The sequence below is a fragment of the Lasioglossum baleicum genome, chromosome 1, assembly GCF_051020765.1.
Source record: "Lasioglossum baleicum chromosome 1, iyLasBale1, whole genome shotgun sequence".
Lineage (NCBI taxonomy): Eukaryota > Metazoa > Arthropoda > Insecta > Hymenoptera > Halictidae > Lasioglossum > Lasioglossum baleicum.
In genome coordinates, this window is record NC_134929.1 from 1,254,602 (window position 1) to 1,276,489 (window position 21,888).

Consider the following 21,888-nt stretch of genomic DNA (forward strand, 5'->3'; position numbering starts at 1 on the left):
ATTCTAGGTCGGAAGAAATGTTTAATATTCGAGTTGAAATAGCTGCAAGTGCCAAGGATTAATATCTGCATAATCATTGATATTAATGTCTGCAGAAGTATGAGAGACTAATAATGCAGAGTACATTATTAATTAGTAAATTTATGATGATTTATTATATATAAATTAAAATTGAGGGAAAATTTTTAATTAAATTTATACTGATTGTGTAAATGCAAGGTACAAGTTGAGAAGAAAGTGGAATGTCTAATTTTAAATTATGCAAGAAATAGATGGCGTATCGCAGGTGTCGCGTACTTACTAATTAAAATAATTTAGGTGGCACTTTTATAAATAAACAAACGAAACTTAATGAGAAACAGAAAATCCAATTTAAGATAATATGAGGAAACGATTGTTAAATATAAATGTTTTTATTGCTTTCAACAATAAAGATTTGAATGTAAGCTATAGTTAATGTGTGATTTTTGTTGAAGCATGTGTTTTACAGTTTGTCTATAGATTAGATTTACGCATGCAATGAATATTACATAAACCCATTGCGTTGTATTAATTTTTCTTACATAATTTTTATCCCGGATTAACATGATGCTAGATAATGTAGAGTCTTACGTATTGCTTGCGTGAGGCATGAAGAACAAGAACATAAGGCTACTAACATATACAGTGACTCCGGAAAGTATTCCAACGTCCTTTAAATCAGACAAATTTTTTTACACTACTATACCGGACACAAAATATGTCGGATATACATTGTTGTGTAAAAATTACAAGACTGAACTTATTTAGATTTTTCACAATTTTTATAATAATACGTGATAACTAAAGAAATTTATTGAATAATTTCTGATGGAAGCATCATCATAATTTCAATAGTTAAAAAATAAAAATGTGAAACCGGTCGTAGTACGGTTAGTGTTAAAAATTGGTCCGAACGAATTAACTCATTTTTATCAGCTACATGTTCCAACAAAAAGTGTAGTCGTGACATTGGGGAATGCACAATTTTTCCCTACACTTTCTGTTTGGGATTGGCCACGCGTGTCGTAGGATCGTGACGCACAATCCACCACGCAGCCCACGTATTGGCTGATCCTTGCGGCATCGCGAGGATCGATGATCGATTAGCAGCGCGCCGCGCTATAGGCCATCGCTGTCGGATCGATTATCGACTGGGCTAATACAGTTTCTATTGGCCCAGCGGCTCATATCGAAAAGTCATTGCCCCGACGGTGAGAGAGAACTTCTCGCTGCTGGTCGATCTAAATCAATCGTTCTTGCTCTCTCTCACGGTAAACGTCGCGCGTCTCTTGACCGGTTTTCGCGAGTAAATATAGTTCGATTCGCCTATCTACGGGATTCACGGCGCTATATGTGTATCTCGCTATCTATCCACCTACAAAGGGAAACTCATCAGTTTTCATCTGAACTCTTTATTGAACTTCTCAGGCCAAAACGAGCTGTGTTTTGGCCCGTTACATCTTGTGTTTTTTGTACAAGTTCTCGGACATTTTGAACGTACCCGACTTGGGTGAATAAAGTTAAAGTTTGACCTCAGTGCTGAGTTTTATCCATCCTAATCCGTAACATTTGGTCCTTCGAGCCGGATACAGTGCTGCAGTGCAACTGAAATTCAAACTAGACTTTGTTCGACCGTTCTGTGCTTCGACTTGTGCTTTGAAACAATGGCTGACCTTATCGACCACCAGCGTCGCATCGCGAGACGGATATCTCGCGTGGTGGCCAATCTAAGGAAGAAAGGAAAGGCCAATATCTACATGGAATTGCTTCAGACTGTCTGCCGCATGCTCGATCAACACTGGGCTGATTACTGCGAGGGCGATTCTGATATTAGAACTGCCTCGGAAACAGATGCCCAATTAACGGAGACCTCTTATTTCAAAGATGATGAGTTCGGTAAGTCACGTATGACTTATCTCGAGCAGGTCGAATCTTTGCACGACATGATTGCCGAACTGAAAGCTGCTGCGACCGTTACGAAGTCGGCGATTTCAAATCCAACGGTCGTCGAGACTAGCTCTACAAGGTCACGCGCTGCGTTGACAACATCGTCTCTGCCAACGTTCGAGGGTCACTACAAGGACTGGTCAGCCTTTCGCGACTTGTTTACGTCGCTTGTAGAAAGCGACCCATCTCTGTCCTCACTGGAACTTCTGCATCATTTGAAGAATTGTTTACAAGGCGACGCCGCCGCAGTCTTCAAGAACGTTGCGACAAACGCAACCGACTTCCACGTGGTTTGGGAGAAACTAAACCATTTCTACCACAATCTTCTGCTTTGGGCACAAGCCCAATCTAAATCACTGGCCGACAGGATGCATCCGCCTCTACTCGGACCTCCTGATCACCAAAAATGGCAGCTGATCGGACGGAGACCTGCACAGGAAATAAAATTACTCAATTGCGATCTGAGAACTGTAACTTGCAGTCTGATTTGTGCACCGTACCTCGCACCCAGCTGTCACCTCGCTAAGGTGGAGGAGCCCCTCTACCCACTGGACTCTCGCATCAGGAAAGTCAGCTGCTTGGCTGACCATCTTCTAGGAGTGGACACACGTCCTGAGGCGGGACCTAAGTCGCCTGAACTCCGAGAGCTCCTCATGGCGGGCGGGTTTCAACATCGCACCTTCAACTGCAGGAGCCTCCTTGACGATCTCTCTACCTCCGAGCTGAAAGGATTCGGCGAATGGGACCTTACCACTCACTGCGTCTTCAGCAACAACGGACTCTCTACCTCGGTCTGCTGCCAATTCTCCACTTCTTCATCCCTCGGGATTTCTGGGTTCCCCGAGCTAGCTGCGCTCGGAGGAAGATATCATCTTCATGTATCCCCTCAGGCTAAGTTGTGGGTCCAAGCTGCCCACAAACGATGCCAGCATGGGGGGACACAAACTGCTCTTTTCACTTTACGACAGAATCGCTGGAGCCTCAGCTGGCTTCCATCGGAGTGCTGGATCCGCATGGCGGGCGGGTTTCCACGTCGCGCGTGGGCACCCAACTCCAGGAGCATTCTGGATGGTCACTCCACCGCAAAGCTGAAAGGAGTCGGTGGATGGGAAGCTCTCATCCTTCACTTCTTTTTCGGCATCAACTGGTTCTCGCGCTCTCGCTCTTGCCTCTGCCAGATTACTGCTGCTTCTCTCCAGAACTCTGGGTTCCCCGAGCGAGCTGTGCTCGGCGGAACATCTCCACTGTACGTATCCCCTCTGGCTACGTTGTGGGTCGAAGCTGCCCACAACCGAGGCCTTCATGGGAGAACACAACCTCCCTTGGCAACGCTACGCCAGGAGGGTTGGATCCTCAGCGGTCTTCTGTTGGTAACACCTTGTATCCATCTTAGCACCGTTTGTTTACTCAGCAAAGTGCAATCTGCTCAATCTAAAATTCAAAATTCTTCCGTTAGCTCTAACAACGTTCCCTTTTACAGATCTGAAAGCTATTATGATGCACCTACGCACCTTCGATCCAAGCAGGATCGTGGTCAGCGGAACTCCAGGGAAGGCAACTCCTGGAAATCTAATCTCCCTTCCTCTCCACACTTTGGAGAAATCCGGAAGGCTACGGTCAACTCAGCTAAGCACCACCGACGCAGGATAATCAGAAAGCAGCTACGATCCTTCGAGGAGCTGACCACGCTCCTGACTGGTATCGAAGCTTGCCGTCTCTCAAAATTCGTACTAACCTTGACAGACGACCCTGAGGATCCTGCAGCCCTGACGCCGGGGCACTTCTCAATCGGAGAGCGCATCACCGCTATTTCCGAGCCCAACCTCGAGGAGCCGCCAGTATCCAGGTTATCTCTATGGCATCTGGTTTTACTCGCAACTTTGCGCCTCTTGACGTCGCCATTTCTTCGACCGGTGCCCAACCTGATCGCTCGGTTGTCGCCGGAAGACGAGGAAAGGGATACTGGAGGAACTCCAGAGGCTGGACTCCCACGCGGTTTTCCGATCCGTAGCTATAAGCGAATTATAGTTTAATCTACTTCGTGGTGGATCACCTACACGATCCACTATTTTTCTAATTTAGCTATCTCAGCTGTCATTCACTCACCTCTGTATCACTGCTCCATCTAAGTTGTAATCTCGCCGATCATCACTTCATCTCACGATCACTTCACTCGGTGCCACTATTACTCGTAGTTTGTTTCAGGTTACTACGCCGCGCGTTTCCGACCCATTCATTCTTCTCAATTTCGTCACTGAATGACGAGACGGGCGGAATGTTTGGGATTGGCCACGCGTGTCGTAGGATCGTGACGCACAATCCACCACGCAGCCCACGTATTGGCTGATCCTTGCGGCATCGCGAGGATCGATGATCGATTAGCAGCGCGCCGCGCTATAGGCCATCGCTGTCGGATCGATTATCGACTGGGCTAATACAGTTTCTATTGGCCCAGCGGCTCATATCGAAAAGTCATTGCCCCGACGGTGAGAGAGAACTTCTCGCTGCTGGTCGATCTAAATCAATCGTTCTTGCTCTCTCTCACGGTAAACGTCGCGCGTCTCTTGACCGGTTTTCGCGAGTAAATATAGTTCGATTCGCCTATCTACGGGATTCACGGCGCTATATGTGTATCTCGCTATCTATCCACCTACAAAGGGAAACTCATCAGTTTTCATCTGAACTCTTTATTGAACTTCTCAGGCCAAAACGAGCTGTGTTTTGGCCCGTTACATCTTGTGTTTTTTGTACAAGTTCTCGGACATTTTGAACGTACCCGACTTGGGTGAATAAAGTTAAAGTTTGACCTCAGTGCTGAGTTTTATCCATCCTAATCCGTAACACTTTCAATATTAGTCCTAAAAACTCTTCTGTGCATGCCCTATAATAAATTTTATAATTGTACAACGCAACCATTCACATAAATATTGTACTGACTTTCGAGAACAGCATCCATTGTATAAAATGAATTGTATTGGGTATGGGAATAAGTTTCCGCCCCTTTTTGTTGAAAAGAAGTGTATAAACAATTCCCATAGCGTGAAAACGTTTTCCAACAGGATTTCCATCAAGTAATGCTGGGAAATCTGTATCTTCGAATTTTTTGGCACACCATCGCAATCTTTGCCCTTACGTCGAAATCATGGTTTTGATGGAGCATCGTCCCCGTAAATATATAATAAATATAATATAGTAAATATATAACACCTTTCTTTAAAACAAAATAATGCAACATGACTTCCCGCAAATGCTGCTTGCTTGGAACAAAAGTCGACATTTCTCACGCGAAAAGTTGACTGCTGTTCACGCTTCAAACAATTGCCACTAACTGCGTTTCAAAGCTTAGACACACACCTTTCAAAAACATGTACTACATTCCATCAAATACGTGATCGGTACTGTTACGGATAGAGAATATATTCCGTTCGTTTCTCACAGGAATCTCTTCCAGATCGTCTCTGGCGGGAAGCGTCCTAGATAACCTTTCGAACCCTTTGATTTAGGACCGAGCTCTGGCTCCGGTTTCGTTAGAAGTGACAAAAATGAGAGTCTGGCCTTAAGCCCTAATCTCTAAGCGCGATTAGATAATGAACAAAGTATTCCATTCATTGTAGGGGTATATAAACCCTTAGATTCTCACTCTCGGGGGTTAGTACTGCAGTAGACACGTGTCGCGTCACGTCGTGCTGCATTTCGGAAAGTTAACTTCTAACGAGATCGGGCTAAAGTACCTTTCGGATCAAAGTCTAACATTATAGATTCCGTTTGTTCGGTTTATAGTCTATTGGTCAGTGTTGAAGTTGTTTCCGAGTCCCCCGCATTGCCAGTGCGTGAAAACCGAGCACCGTAGTTTAGGTAAATTCTATCTTTCACATTTCATATCTTTTTCTCTCATTTCCAATCGCGACACATACACACTTGTACTACAGAATTTTATAAGTAGAATATATTTGTGTTATTGGTAATTAGAGCAAGTTCATTGAACCTATAATTATCGTCCAAAATCCTTATATAGTAATTGAACGTTCCCACACGATACAACCTTACCGCTCGGGTTGTATCATTTAGATTATATAAGTTACGAGGTCTACTAACTATCCTAGCGACTCCCTGATTTCGCATCAGGTTCCTTCGCGCCTTACCAATTATCAAATAGAGATTTTTCCTACCTAGTGGCTCCCCGATTTCGCATTGGGTTCGTCCACGAAAACTATACCATCCTAGCGGCTCCCTGATTTCGGATCAGGTTCGTCCGCATCCTAACAGCTTCCTGATTTCGCATCAGGTTCGTCTGTGCTTTTATCCAACCTCCCAGCGGCTCCCCAATCTCACATTGGGTTCGTCCGCGCTATTCTACAACCTCCTAGCAGCTCCCCGGTTTAGCATCGGGTTCGTCTGCGCGTCATTTCCTAGTGACTCCCCAATTTCGCATTGGGTTCGTTCACGAAGTTTCACCTTCCCAGCAGCTCCCTGATTTCGCATCAGGTTCGTCTGCGTCTGATTCCATTCCTAGAGGCTCCCTGATTTCGCGTCAGGTTCGTCCTCACTGTCTACATTCCTAGCGGCTCCCCAATTTCGCATTGTGTTCGTCCGCGTACCTTAACTAACAAATTGATACCATATTCCTGGGTTAATAACCCTTCGCCGGCCACTCGTGCTACTCGCGGCCCTGGCTCGTAACAGTACTAACAATAAGTACAACGACATCTCCAAAAGGGCGGAAACTTATTCCCATACCCAATAATATATGGCAATAATAATTGTGAGGTGGAGCGCAAATTTTCAAAATTTGTGAAATCTTTAGTACCGAATTACATTACAGTAAAATTGTAGGTGCCAGAAAAATAAATTATAACATATGCGCCAAATAATTTAACGCACGATTCCGCCGACAAGCGTCGCCAGCATCGCTGAGTCGAACGCATCACGTCACGTGACCGTCCCACAGTGGTCCTGGAACCCACTTTTCGTGGCCAAAATTCAATTTTTCGACTTTAATGTATTGACAATTTTTTTTGGTACAAACTGAAAACCCTTCAAAGCTCCGAAATCCAAAATATTATTCATTTTAGATGATTCTGTGATGAGATACAGCGTCAAAAGACAAAATCAGACAATTCAAAGTAAAATTGAACGTGTTCCATACCAATTTAGAATATCAGAAAACGGATTTTAATGGTGGCTTTATATGTGTTAGGAGGAGCACTTTAAGTATGTAATCCAAACAAAAAAGTAGTGCAAACATTTAAAAATGGTACTTCGACGAAGGTTTTAAAAACATGCTTAAGAGGGCCAGCTGTCTGGTTTCTTTTAAAAGAAAGCTTGAACATTTGTTGAAAGAATTAGACAAGTTTCAGCTGCAGCCTCGTACAACCTTTTAAGTTATACGAATCAGAAAATTAAAAACAATTATATTTTTGTATTTTTTAGTTGTATTCTAGTTCTATTAATTATGTTTATTGCATTTATATTTATCATATTTCATCAAAAATCGGAAATAAAAAATGTAGACATCTTTAATTTCGACCACGCGGAATCCTGGATCTCTTTTGTACTGCCGAATTTCATTTATCTGACAAAATATGTCAGGTAAAAGATAATCAGTATTCCGATTCTACAAAATTTAATATGAAATATTAAAAAAAAAATTGTTTTTATAAAAAATTAAAAGTCACTTGCATTTTTACGCGTAATTATGTGTTTTTGACTTCGAAATGTCATACCACACATCAAAACGAATTCAACAATTTACTTTCCTGTAGCCGCAAGTGAAAGGGTTTGCTCGTTGTAGGTCGAAGTCCCCTGGTGACTGGAGGATTTCTATCTATCGGCGCCTACTCGCCGCCTCGACCCAGTGTCGAGGTTATGTTCAACTTGATCGCGGATGACGAAGGAGATAGAAAAGAACGCACTGCTTTTTCGGACAACCGTCCAGCTCGGGTGTTGAAGCTCAAGAGACAGAGCGGGAGCTCGGCGTTGCCTTCGGCTTCCGCCGATCCCCACTTCTGGTAACACGGGAGTGGGAGAACAGAGCCCCTACATCGTCCCCGCTCCAGCGCCATCTGTGTGTGCCGCGCGTTTTGAGATCGTGTCGCTCGCTTTGTTCACTTGTCGTCACACGGCTGTGCCGGTACCATGTGCTCGCACTCGTATTGTAATCGCATACTTTTAGTTCTACAGGGTGTCCCAAATGTGGTGTACTTAATTGAAATGGGAGGTTCCTGAGACCATTCTAAGAGACATTTTCCTTTGCACCAATGTCAACTGCGGCTTTGTTTAGGAGTTATTAACGAAAAACACGGACCAATCAGAGCGCGCCCTGGGCGGCCGCGCCACACCGCGCCGACAAGCGAGTGTCGGTGGTACGCCGTGACATCGCAACGAACAAGAGTTTCTCGATAATGTGAATCCTCTCCGATTTCGATGAGCTTTGGATACGTTGTCCAGACCATGATTCTGAACAACATTTCTCTTCAGACTTTTTGGCGATCGGCTTTAGTTTACGAGATAAGTAACTTGTAATTGTAAATCGATCGATGTACTATCTGAACTATCTCCTCTCCGATTTCGATGAGCTTTGGATACGTTGTCAAGACCATGATTCTGAACAACATTTCTCTTTAGACTTTTTGGCGATCGGGTTTAGTTTACGAGATAATCGTAAAAAAAGAGAAGAAGCAGAAACTGATTGAATTAAAAACTCACGTATTCAGCCGTAAATCCATTTGCTGCATCGAAATGTGTGTCACTGGGTCACTCGGTGACGAACTGCACAGATGTCTTCAGGTATACGGCAGTACCGAAAGTCAAGGGACGTACGGCCAGGTCGACGAACTGCACAGCCGGTGGGATGCGCGGTCAAGTCGACGATCCAGAATTTCACTTTCACTTTCGAATCGACAAATAATTCGTATGTTTATTTCACACAGATGCCTTGAAATTTTTCCACACTCACAATCACTGTTCACATTTGTCAACACATAGTTATGCACTAATAATAATTGCCATATCCCTTGTACTGCTGCACAAATCACAACAATCAGGTAATGCAATCACTAGACCGCGGATTTCATGTATTTGTAGCAAACATGAGTAGTTGCATTTTAATACAGTAGAGAGATTAAAATAATTTCAAAACACCATAGTATTATTTTCAACTTCTTAAAATGATCACAGTGAGAATCAAATATCTGTCTGGCTCCTGTCCCTTGTAATAGCGGCAGCCAACATTAATGTTGCATAAAGATCCGTAGTCTAGTGATTAGTTTAAATATTACTATCAAAAACACAGCTAATAGCAACCGTTAGCTTTGAATTGACAAGTCTTTGGAGATGTTCTCTCTACCGCGGCTCGAACGACACTGATTTTCCGCAAGATTTTTCTAAAGAATTTAGGGAGGGCATTTAGAGTGTCAAAATTCGAAATGCACGCTGTAGCACGAGAACGACGGGACGGTTGGACGAAAAACAGGATACGAGAAGGACCGCTGGCAATCACATGTTTAGTTTCTCCTGTAGATTGGTACGCAGAGTCGATGGGTAACCGTTCGAAAACGTCGTCTGCCCTTCTTTTAGAAAGTTTCTTAAGGAAGGTATAGGACAATAGGGATGCCACGCTGACCTGACATTTTTACCCCTTGCTGGGTAAAAGGACGGATGACGTTTTCGAACAGTTACCCATCGACTCTGCGTACCAACCTGCAGGAAAAACTAAACATGTGTTTGCCACAAAGCTTACAGCGGTCCTTCTCGCATTCTGTTTTTCGTATAACCGTCCCGTCGTTCTCGTGCTACAGCGTGCACATTTCGAATTTCGTCACTCTAAATGCCCTTCCTAAATTCTTTAGAAAAATCTTGCGGAAAATCAGTGTCGTTCGAGCCGCGATAGAGAGAACATCTCCAAAGACTTGTCAATTCAAAGCTAACGGTTGCTATTAGCTGTGTTTTTGATAGTAATATTTAAACTAATCACTAGACTACGGATCTTTATGCAACATTAATGTTGGCTGCCGCTATTACAAGGGACAGGAGCCAGACAGATATTTGATTCTCACTGTGATCATTTTAAGAAGTTGAAAATAATACTATGGTGTTTTGAAATCATTTTAATCTCTCTACTGTCTTAAAATGTTTGCTGCAAATGCATGAAATCCGCAGTCTAGTGATTGCATTACCTGATTGTTGTGATTTGTGCAGCAGTACAAGGGATATGGCAATTACTATTAGTGCATAACTATGTGTTGACAAATGTGAACAGTGATTGTGAGTGTGGAAAAATTTCAAGGCATCTGTGTGAAATAAACATACGAATTATTTATCCATTCGAAAGTGAAAGTGAAATTCTGGATCGTCGACTTGACCGCGCATCCCTTAGGCCTTTTACCACCGGCTGTGCAGTTCGTCGACCTGGCCGTACGTCCCTTAGCTTTCGGTACTGTCGTATACCTGAAGACATCTGTGCAGTTCGTCACCGAGTGACCCAGTGACACACATTTCGAAGCAGCAAATGGATTTACGGCTGAATAAGTGAGGTTTTAATACAATCAGTTTCTGCTTTTTCCCTCGTTCGGGTAAAGTTGCCGTAAGTCGGGTAAAGAGATCCACCCGTATGAATTGACAAGTAAAGTTCTTCCGACCGACAAAAACTGTAAAGGGTAATGTTGTTCAGAATCATGGTCTTGACAACATATCCAAGGCTCATCGAAATCGGAGAGGAGATAGTTCAGACAGTACATCGATCGATTTACAATTACAAGTTACTTATCGCGTAAACTAAAGCCAGCCGACAAAAACTGTAAAGGGAAATGTTGTTCAGAATCATGGTCTTCACAACATATCCAAAGCTCATCCAAATCGGTGAAGATTCACATAATCTCGAGAAACTCTTGTTCGTTACGGCATCGCGGCGTTACACCGCGCTCGTCTCCCGGCGCGCCGGGCTGAACGTGCCATCGCGCGTCTAGGGCGCGCTCTGATTGGTCCGTGTTTTTCGTTAATAACTCCTAAACAAAGCCGCAGTTGACATTGGTGCAAAGGAAAATGTCTCTTAGAATGGTCTCAGGAACCTCCCATTTCAATTAAGTACACCACATTTGGGACACCCTGTATAAGCCAGTTGGCTACATATATACATACGTGTAATTGTTTAACCACATATATTATATTATGTGTGAGAACGCAGCATCGATTTACCCCCAACAGCAAGTCTTGAAATAACGCTAAAATAATTTTGGCCCCGAAATGTAGGTTCCTGGACCATTGTGGCAGTCGTAGCTGGATCGTGAGGATGCTCCCTGCCGAAAAATGGGGGAATAGCGCGATAGAACGGAAAGTTGGAATGGGGACACAAATCTTGTGATCTGGGTACACTGGTGGGCCGCGAATTTACGGTCCCATGAAATTGTCCGATAGACCATAAAATGATCGGTCGTGCAGCTAAATCTTCCGTTGCAAAAGAAAAAAGATTTTCTTATTGCGAAACAAACATCGCCATCTTATATCGAATAAAAACTGTACTTACCATATCCCGAACAAAAAATTCAATTTTAGGTTCTGGCCACAATTCTGCGGTTTCGAAACACTGTGGAACATGTGTTAATATATTATTAATGTTAATATTATGTGATGTTTGTTTATTGTTTCAGGGATTCTCCAATTGCGTCATCATCATCATTTGTTGGTCGACGTTTCGGAGGATGGAGAGCTAGCGGAAGTCATGAATACGCTCCTGTACGACAACCTGCTTCCATGGACGAACGGTAAGAAACTACGTTATGACAGATTCTTAATATTCCCCAATGCAATCGAGTTTGGTCTACTCGATATTCGCAAGAGCTTCACTAAAATACAAGAATATCATTCAATTTCTAATAAGAAATGTGGACTTGAAATGAGATAGCGATATATGGAAGGAAAAAATCAAAAGATGTGTGTCGTTAAACGGAAAATATTACACTTTGCGACAATACTATAAGACAGGGAGTTCCAACTTGTAGTTCGCGAGCCATACCCGGCACCATCCCCGCCTAGGTTCTTCTCCCACCCTTACACTGCATCGTTGCCGTAGAACTTCGCCCCTATTCCCGTGCCGCTATGCCGCCCACTAACCAGTGATGCCAGAATGAGGTTGGTTTCAACCTCATTTCCCCCTCCAGGCTCTCCACCTTTATCCCCTTCCACTATCCTATTCCACCGTTCAGTCTCACGTGTCGCCCATTCGTCTCACTCTATTCTCTGGTATATTACTTTAGTCATCAGAGAGGGGGTACTTGTATTCCCCATGATTCCTTTTCGATTACCCCTGTCTGGTAACACTGCCACTAACTCTACGGCTGCGCGTACTACATAGTGGGAAGAGGTTTGACTAATGGTGGGAATCTTGCGGTTCTCGGAGGAGAACAAGTTGGAACTCCCTGCTATAAGACCTCCTACTAGCACTCTCCTCCTACCCCTTCCACTATTCCATTCCAGCACCGTGCGCAGGCGCACACTCCACGGTCCCCACCGCGCATGTGCACCGTGTCTCCCATTCGCCCCACTCATTCCCCGTCATCAGAGAGGGGGTACATCACTTCACCGTGACTCCCCTCATCTGGCATCACTACACCAGTGCAAGTTAGCCGAGATCATATTCGGTATTCCCCTCTCGCGTTAATCGGCCGGGTGGGAGTAGCCGATCTACATCATGGACTCCTTGAACCACCAATTGTCCAGGTGTGCTATAAGACACTACATACTGTGGTGAGCTGACGAGAAGATCCCTGGCAGGAATGCGGTGACGTAGGCAAGAATGCGCACCCGATTGGTTGGCTTGGAGGGGGGGCGCCTAGGCTCACACGCAGTTTCGACTAGAGCGTTCTATTGGCCGACGCAGTCACGCCCACTACTCGAGTCGCGTGACGAAGAGAGGGAATCAGACGTACCCTAGGGTACTCAGTGAGGGTAGTCAACGGCGTAGGCACAAAATTCAGAATACATACTGCTGAAAAATTGTCATGACGTAAAACTTTCTTATTTTCCTATTCTTATTATAAAATGTTCAAATCAGTATTGACATTAACATTCTACAGCACATATTAATAATCGTATATATATTATAATCCTATCATTAATTAACACCATAAATTAAAATCTTTCTATTATATTTATATATTTTTCTATTATAGAAAATAGTTTTTGAGAGAGAGAGAGAGAGAGATTGATTGATTGATTGATTGATTGATTGATTGATTGATTGTTTATTAGCTTTCTCAGCTATTTTGTATTACATTGATGTTACATTACATTTGTTGTCACGAATTCCTTTAACATTCTCTTAAATACGTCTACATTATCGCAACATTTTACTTCGTCTGGTAGTGCGTTATACATTAATATTCCTTCATAGAATACACTTTTTTGGGCACTTCTCGTTTTACGAAATTCAACCGCAATATTCCCCGCTTGTCGTGTTTGTATTGCACTTTCATCGCCTACTATTCTAAGTCTATTACTAAATTGTACAGGCATCATATTATTTAAGATCTTAAAAATAAATATGCACATATTGTAGTACAGCCTGTGTCTTATACTCATGAATTGCAGCGTTTGGAGCATACAATTAAGCCTGGTACGTCTGTCACATTGCAATATGACTCTCATTGCTCTGTTTTGCGCTTTTTGGAGCCTACTTAACTGTGTCTCTCCCATATCGATTAGTAGTGTCGCACAGTACTCAAAGTGAGGAGCTATAATTGTCTTATATATCGTACATCTAGTGTAAGCCGAGATATCATTTCCTATTCTATTTAAAAAACTTATTTTTTTCCCTATTTTCTTTAACATATAATCACAATGACCGTTGAATCTGAGTCTATCATCAATAATTACCCCTAGGTACTTTATTATTTCTACTCGCTCAATTTCCTTTCCATCCATGCATCTCACAATAGTATTGCCTCTCAATTCTTTTCTTATACTTCTAACTAACATATATTTCGTTTTCCACGCGAGGGAGGGAGGGAGGGAGGGAGGGAGGGAGGGAGGGAGGGAGGGAGAGAGAGAGAGTTGTCGTAGGTTTATTCCAGAATTCATAATTCTATCATCCCATATGCGTGAGCGGCGAAACCGCGCGGCGCTGTGGGGTTGGTGAGCGAAGCGAGCCTAGTATAAATAAAAAATACAAATAACATTGGAATAACAGTTTAATTTATAAATGTTTAAATAAGTAGAACCAGTATTATGTTTTATACGTACAATAAATGAGTATATTAAAATAAATATTAAAAAATAAACACGATATCTAATATTATAACAATAAATAAATAAAAACAATATATATATAAATGTTACATACAATATTACAATAATTATGTAAGTAATAATTATACATATGTAACAAATGATAAAATGAAACTATATAACAAATCATACAATACAACAGAAGTATAATGATGAATAATAACAGGAGCTCCATGCATTTCAGCCACACACCTCGCCAAATTAATCTGTTGAAAAGAATTTGATTATAGTTATCGGATTGAAGTGTCTATACATATATGTATTTATAATTATCAACAATAAGTTTCATGCTTTCTTACTTTATACATCCTCTTCATTGGAGTAATCGGTTTCGGTATCAGTTGAAAAATTCGTTTCTGGTATCCGATTTTCTCGTAAAATGTTGTCCATGGCATCTTCCATTTCTGCATCCTTCTGCCAATATTTTTCTTCGATGTTTATAACATGGGAACAATATCTCTCCCAGTCACTCGGCGTAATTTCTTGCAATGCTTGGTTTGTTAGCTGTAAGAGCTGGTCAGCAGTCAACGTAGAAACGTTGTGTTCTCTTATCGTCCGTTTCATTTTAGCCCAAGCTAATTCTATTGGGTTCATATCACAATTATAAGGTGGCAACCTTAATACATCGTGTCCTTTCGATCTTATAAATTGGTCAGCTTTAAATATTTTTTCTGGTGATTTCTTTGCTTCAATCAATTCAAATAACTTGCATTTCCTCCAATTTTCTTCATATTCAATATTATTTGTCTGCAACCATTCTATCATTGTTTGTTTTGTTCCATATTTGGAAGGTGGTTTGTTGACTGATACTGTGTGGTACGGCGCGTTGTCCATAACTACAACTGAATTTTGTGGTATGTTTGGCAGTAATTTTTCTGTCAACCATTTCTCAAAATTGACGGCATTCATTTGACCGTGGTAATCGCCCGTTGATGTGCGAGCTTTAAAAATTAATCCAGCTCCTTCAACAAATCCATTTCTTCCACCTGCATGCACGATGATGTATCTGTGTGACGACCTTGCATTTTTTAAAATTCCTAAAGTGTCTTCACTTTGCCAACACTTATAGGCACACATCGTGTTGTCCACCCACGTTTCATCTATATAAATAATATTTCTATTGGCATTTCTGTATGCTCTAATTGTTTCCAAATATTTCGTTCTCCAAGCTACAATATTTGGCTTTTCAATTAATATTTTTCGAATGGGATTACTTTTCTTCCATTTGTAACCCATACGGTGTAATAATCTACATAGTGTATGTCTTCCCCAAGGAAAATCTATTTTTTCACGAATTGCGGTTAACAATCTTGAACTCGTCGGTAATACTTTTTTAACAGTATAAAATTCGTGAATAATGTCCCGTATTATTTGTTGTTCTTCGTTTGAACAATGGAACTTATGCATATCACTTTTTGGACGTTTTTTCCCTGAAGACTTTAAAAATTCGCCTTCCTCACAGGAGGAACTTTCTTTCCGTATTCTCTTAATTGTGACTGTCGAAACTCCAGCATAGTCGGCAGCACGAACAGTAGCCTGTGACAAAGGATGAAGGAGACTATTCATCTTTGCCTCTGTATCGCATTTTTCCGTAATTGTTCGAATTACGTTACGTGCCTCACTATGAACTGTCTGCCCTCGCTTACGTTCCATAATGATTTTAAGAAATTTAATTCAACAAACTAACAATACGACAATAACAACAACAAAATATAAAACTATAAAACTGTAAAAAAGAAAACTGTCACAAGAACTATCACTATACACTAAAACACTATACAATTTAAACTCTACACTTTAACGCTGTTGAAACTTAATTCTAACTTAATAACTAATTCTAAATACCTAATTCTATAATAATATTAAAGAGAAAAAATCAAGTAAAACACTACGAATATTAGAACTACACTATGAATAATACAACTACACTATAGGAATGGTAATATATAATACATATAATAGAAAATACAATATAGTAAATAAAGTAATACACTACGAATAATACAATTAAATATAAAATATTACGTTAAATTAAATTATTAAAATCGCTTTGGAAAATCGCTCAGTGATCAGACAGAATGCTGGAGAAAGATTGATTGTCGAAGCAACGTTCGGTCGACTGAATTTATAAACTATCGAGCTATTGGTTGAATTTTAACAGCGGGAATTTTGAATAGATTTTATAAGATTTACTATCGAATACATTCACTCATTAACGATATCGAATAATTCGTTCAATAAGCATGTGTATGTAGTATGTAGCAGAAATAACAATTATTATACAACAAATATTATACAATTATTAAATAATAATACTTATATATTGCATTTATGGGAATAAAATATTAATCACAACCTAAAGAAAAAATAGTACTTTATAATTATACCTATAAATACCAGATATTTTTAAAAAGTTCATTGACACTTTGCCTTTATATTGCATTATAATTAAAGGATAAATTATAATTTATACATTTTCAAATTATTGTTTATATTTATTTATTATTTACTAGGGGGCTCCCCCCCCCCCCCGCCTACTGCTCGCTTCGCTCATCAAGCCCTGCAGCGCCTCGCGGATTCGCCGCTCGCGCACATAGTATGATGGATTATTCCCGCTCGCTCTCTCTCCCTCTCTCTCTCTCTCTCTCTCTCTCTCTCTCGCTCTCTGTCTCTAATGTAAAAAGCTAAAAAAAAAGTATAAAAAAAGTTACCACGACGGGACTCAAACCCGAGTCCACGGCATAGCAGTTCAGCTCGCTGCCGCTACGCCACACCATTACTTAGTAAAAGAGTGAACTATGTAAACTGACATGTTGCGTCCACAAAACTTTAATTTGCAAATATCTTGAAAATTACTGAATAGTTGCCTCTATAATGGGGTATATTCGTAATCAGGGGAACGAGATCTGTAACTCTGTAAAGTCTCAACTAAATCTGTGACGCGAAGGCTTTGCATTCTCCTTGTGTAAATTGTCACTTTTCATGACTGCAATAGGATCCTCGTATTCACGGCATTGAATATTGGCTGTAAGTCGTGAAACATCGTAGCCCTCTGTAAATACGGGAATCCTACTACTATGCGTCGTGTGACGTAGCAGCTGAAAGGGCGTGGTCACGCGGCGAGTACGGGACCGTCAGAGGTGGGGGTAGGCGGCGAGTACGGACCGTCAGAGGTGGGGGTAGGCGGCGCTAGCTGGAGACCCCTCTTGCCTCTGTGCCCCCCCGGGGATCATCTCGTCAGCTCACCACAGTACATACTATACAGTTCCATGCAAGTCTACGTTATGAAAAAGAATTTGTCACCCCATATATGTATATAATACTAATGTCTACTTCATGAGAAGTGTATTCTTTTGTTTTATGCACATAGTTTATGTAAATACATACAGGGTGGGGCACCTAAAACAGGCCACCTGAATAACTCGCTTGCTTTTGAAGATAGAACAAAATACATCAGACCAAACTTACTTGATATCGAGGCGCTCGTAATCTGATGTCAGTAATTTTTTTATAGGTGGATGTTGATTGTAATAACGGCAAGTCTGTCGATAAAGTAGGTGCAAACAATTATCATCTGAACAGATAGTTGTAGTGACACCTGTTGTGTACTACTGCGTGTTGTGTATACTCTGAACAATGTATCTAATACAGTCTCTGTACGACCGCACAACCAGAAGGTCTTATATACAAGTATCAGATTAAAGTGTTATATTAAAACCAGTCTATACATATATTTCTACTCTGCTCATACCCAGTAAAAGTAATACTGTTATTACAACAGATAAAATTCAACAGGTTATGGGCCCAGGTCCAAAGAAAAGTAAAAAAGGTAAAAACTAAAAACTAACCTAATACTAAGAGCTGTCGAAAAGTCTAAGCAAAAATTAAAATCAAGTAAGAAAAAATAAAGAGCAGTAATAAGTAAAACTGTAGGAAAGTGAAAAAATTAATAAGGCTAACAAGTTAAACCATAAGTGTTCTGTTCGAAATTCAAATACACGTGGTCGTGAAACAAAAGTGAAAATGGCTGCCAGAAACGGTTATAATGAAGCAGATCATATAGAAAAACTGAAGGACGAAACCAACTTTCAGTTCTGGAAATTCCAAGTGACGATTCTGTTTAAGTCGCAAAACATACTCGATGTAGCGACTGGGAAAATTGTGCCAGCAAACGATTGGAACGAGCAAAAGAAGCTAGACTGGGAACTTAAGGATGCAAAAGCGCAAAAAGTTATCATACTTTCAAGTGAGAAAAAACCGCAAATGCATCTCCTGCATTGTAAAACCTCAATGGAAATGTTCAAGAAATTAACGGCCATATACGGAAAAGATACGGAACAAATGAAATGTACATTGCTGCAAGAATTCTTTAACTGTACTTTCGAAAAAGGAAGCGATATATCGACTCACGTGAGTACTCTTGAAAACTTAGCTCATCGATTAAATTCATTGGATCAAACAATAGACGATACAATGTTAATAACAAAAATATTAGCTACTCTTCCTGTTCAGTTCAAACATTTCGCAAGCGCGTGGGATTCGACGCCATTGGCCGAAAGGACCTTGACGAATTTAATAACAAGGTTACAGCTAGAAGAAAACAGAAACAAACAAAAGGACGATTCGCCCGACAATGTTGCCTTTAAAGCTTCTGTTAGAAGGTGTTTCAAATGCAATGGTTTTAACCATTTGGCTAAGTATTGCAGGTCAACAGAACGTAATCGCAACGAAAGAGGATATAAGGAGAAATCTTTCGAATCGGCGAGTGACCAATCATCACAAAGATGCGGAATCTGTAAGAAATCTAACCACTTAGAGAGAGACTGTTACTTTAGAAAGAATAAAAATGTATCAACTGCTAGACGTACTCAAGACAAGGTATGTTTCTACGTTAATAAAAACAATGACTGTGAAAATAAATGGGTAGTTGACTCAGGTGCATCGAACCACATGATTAACAACATTAATCTTCTAAGTGATGTAAAAACTGTAGAGTCCGAAATATCTACTGCAAAAAAGTCGGTAACTATGAAGGCCAAAGCAACAGGGCAAGTAATAACTGAAAATTGCACACTAAACAATGTAATACTGATTCCAGAACTCACGAAAAATTTATTGTCTGTAAATGCAATCACTCAAAACAATGGAAAGGTTGTGTTCACCAAGGACAAAGTAGAGATTTCAAAAAATAATACAACGGTACTTGAAGGATCTCGAGGACAGAATGGACTATATGCAATCGATTTCAATAAAACAAACAAAACTACAAGTTTGCTAACATTGCAAAACGAGACCTTACTATGGCACCGAAAACTTGGGCATTTGAGCGGAGCAAACATGAAGAAATTGGAAAAATCAAGTAAAGGTATGAACTCAATGTCTATATCTACTAATAACCTAGAAACATGTGACATATGCATGAGAGCGAAACAAACGCGAAAACCGTTTAATACGGAGAGAAACAGAGCCTCAAAACCATTGGAAATCATACATTCCGACGTGTGTGGACCGATAGAACCACCTACCTGGGACGGGATGAGATATTTTGTAACAATTCTCGATGACTTCACGCATTTCACAGCTGTATTTCCCATCAAAGGAAAATATGAGGTAACAGAAACAATTAAATACTATTTAAATCAATGTAAAACTAAATGGGGAAAACAAGTAACAAAGCTGCGGTGTGACAATGGTAGAGAATTTGCAAATAAAGATCTAGAACAATGGTGTAAAAACAATGGAACCGTATTAGATTTTACGATACCTTATTCTCCACAGCTAAACGGCAAAGCCGAAAGGTTGAACCGGACAATTATGGAAAAAGCAAGAGCTCTTTTGCTGGATTCCGGATTAAACAAAGAGATGTGGGGAGAAGCTGTAAGAACAGCAGTTTATTTGTTAAACAGAAGTCCTACCACCACGAGTGATAAAACGCCAGCGGAAAATTGGCATGGAACAATTCCTAACCTGGATAATTTACAAATCTTCGGATGTAACGCCTATGCAAAAAAGCTTGGACGACTAAAAAAATTAGATGAAAGGAGTACTAAATATGTTATGGTTGGCTACTCCACTTGCGGATATCGCTTATGGGATGAACAAAATAGAAAAATAACACTAGCACGAGATGTAATCTTTAACAATGAGAATAAAGAAGAACAAGAAAACAATGAAAGTAAAATATCAAAGGTAATGATTAGAATAGAAGACAGTAAAACAGACGAACATCAAACAGAGAATACAGAAGAAAATCAAGAAGAAGAAAACTCGGAAGAGACAGACAGATCAGAAAACTCTGAAGAGACAGGCAGATTAGAAAACTCGGAAGAAAACGAAACATCTGTAAATGAGGATGAAGATATACAAAATACTGATCAAGATCGACAAGAAATGCCAAGAAGAAGTGAAAGACAAAGAAATCTACCAGAAAGACTTGGAGAGTACTATGTACATCTAACGTACAAGGAAGCAATCTATGGAGAAGATGCAGAAAAATGGAAAGCTGCAATCGAAGAGGAAAAGACATCCTTAAAAAAAAATAAAACATGGATTGAGGTAGATCCTAATCACATATCAGACAAAAAGATTTTGAGTGCAAGATGGATATTCAAAATAAAGGATGATGGAAGACACAGGGCACGTTTAGTAGTCAGAGGATGTGAACAACAAAAAGGAGTTGACTTCAACGAAACCTATAGTCCTGTGCTACATGCAAATCTTTTCAGACTGTTAATGGCCTTATCTGTTTTAGGAAATTACAAAATTCTGAAATTTGATATAAAAACTGCGTTCCTGTATGGACACTTAGATGAGGAAGTCTATATAAAGTTACCAGAAGGATTCGGAAACACAAACAAATTCTGTAAGTTGCAAAAAGCTTTGTACGGACTGAAACAAGCTCCAATAAATTGGAATCAACGTTTCAAATCATTTGTAAAACAAAACGGGCTAGATCCGATTCCTTCAGACCAATGTATTTTCAAATCAAAGGGAGGTCATTTGATATTGGCAATATACGTAGACGACGGAATAATACTAAGTAAAAATACTAAATATTTGAATCAAATTAAAGAAAAACTGTCAAAAGAATTTGAGGTAAAATTTTTTGGCTCTTTTGAAAATTTCTTAGGTGTTAATATAACTAGAAATAATACTTCGTTAATATTAGATCAAAGTAAATTTGTTGAAAAAGTATTAACAGAATATGGAATGGAAAATTCAAAGGCTGTTTCCACTCCTATAGTAAGTATTCATACGAATACTAATTTAAATGATGAAACATCAGATACTCGTTTTCCTTATAGAGAATTAGTTGGTAATTTACAATATCTAACGTCGAAAACTCGACCGGACATCGCGTTCGCTGTCAATTACGTAAGCAGATTCGTAGACAAACCAACAAACCTAGATATAAGTAATATAAAACGCATTCTCAGATATTTACAGGGAACTAAAAACATTGGTATTCAGTTTTCAAAACAAAACGCTCAACGAGAAAATGAATTAATTGGCTACAGCGATTCGGACTTTGCTGGTGACGTATCCACAAGAAAGAGTACTACTGGCTTTGTCATATTTTATGGAAATGGACCTATCAGCTGGTGCTCCCACAAACAATCCATAGTTGCACTGTCAACCACC

At 40.4% G+C, this 21,888-nt stretch overlaps 1 protein-coding gene across 16 annotated transcripts in view; it reads left to right on the forward strand.

Annotated features, from left to right (window-relative positions):
* Nucleotides 1-21,888, forward strand: part of LOC143210125 (uncharacterized) — a 957,580-nt gene that overhangs the window by 891,702 nt on the left and 43,990 nt on the right. For 14 of the 16 annotated variants that reach the window (XR_013009198.1, XM_076426766.1, XM_076426793.1 and 11 more), the window contains one exon: nt 11,613-11,726. Coding sequence is in view for 15 of the 16 variants with exons in the window: in XM_076426766.1 (XP_076282881.1) it covers nt 11,613-11,726 (114 nt within the window). In the remaining variant the exon portion in view is untranslated. Of the gene's footprint in view, nt 1-11,612; nt 11,727-12,681; nt 13,961-17,761; nt 17,901-21,888 lie in introns of those variants that run through there. The other 2 variants (XM_076426776.1, XM_076426783.1) reach the window with 2 other exon arrangements.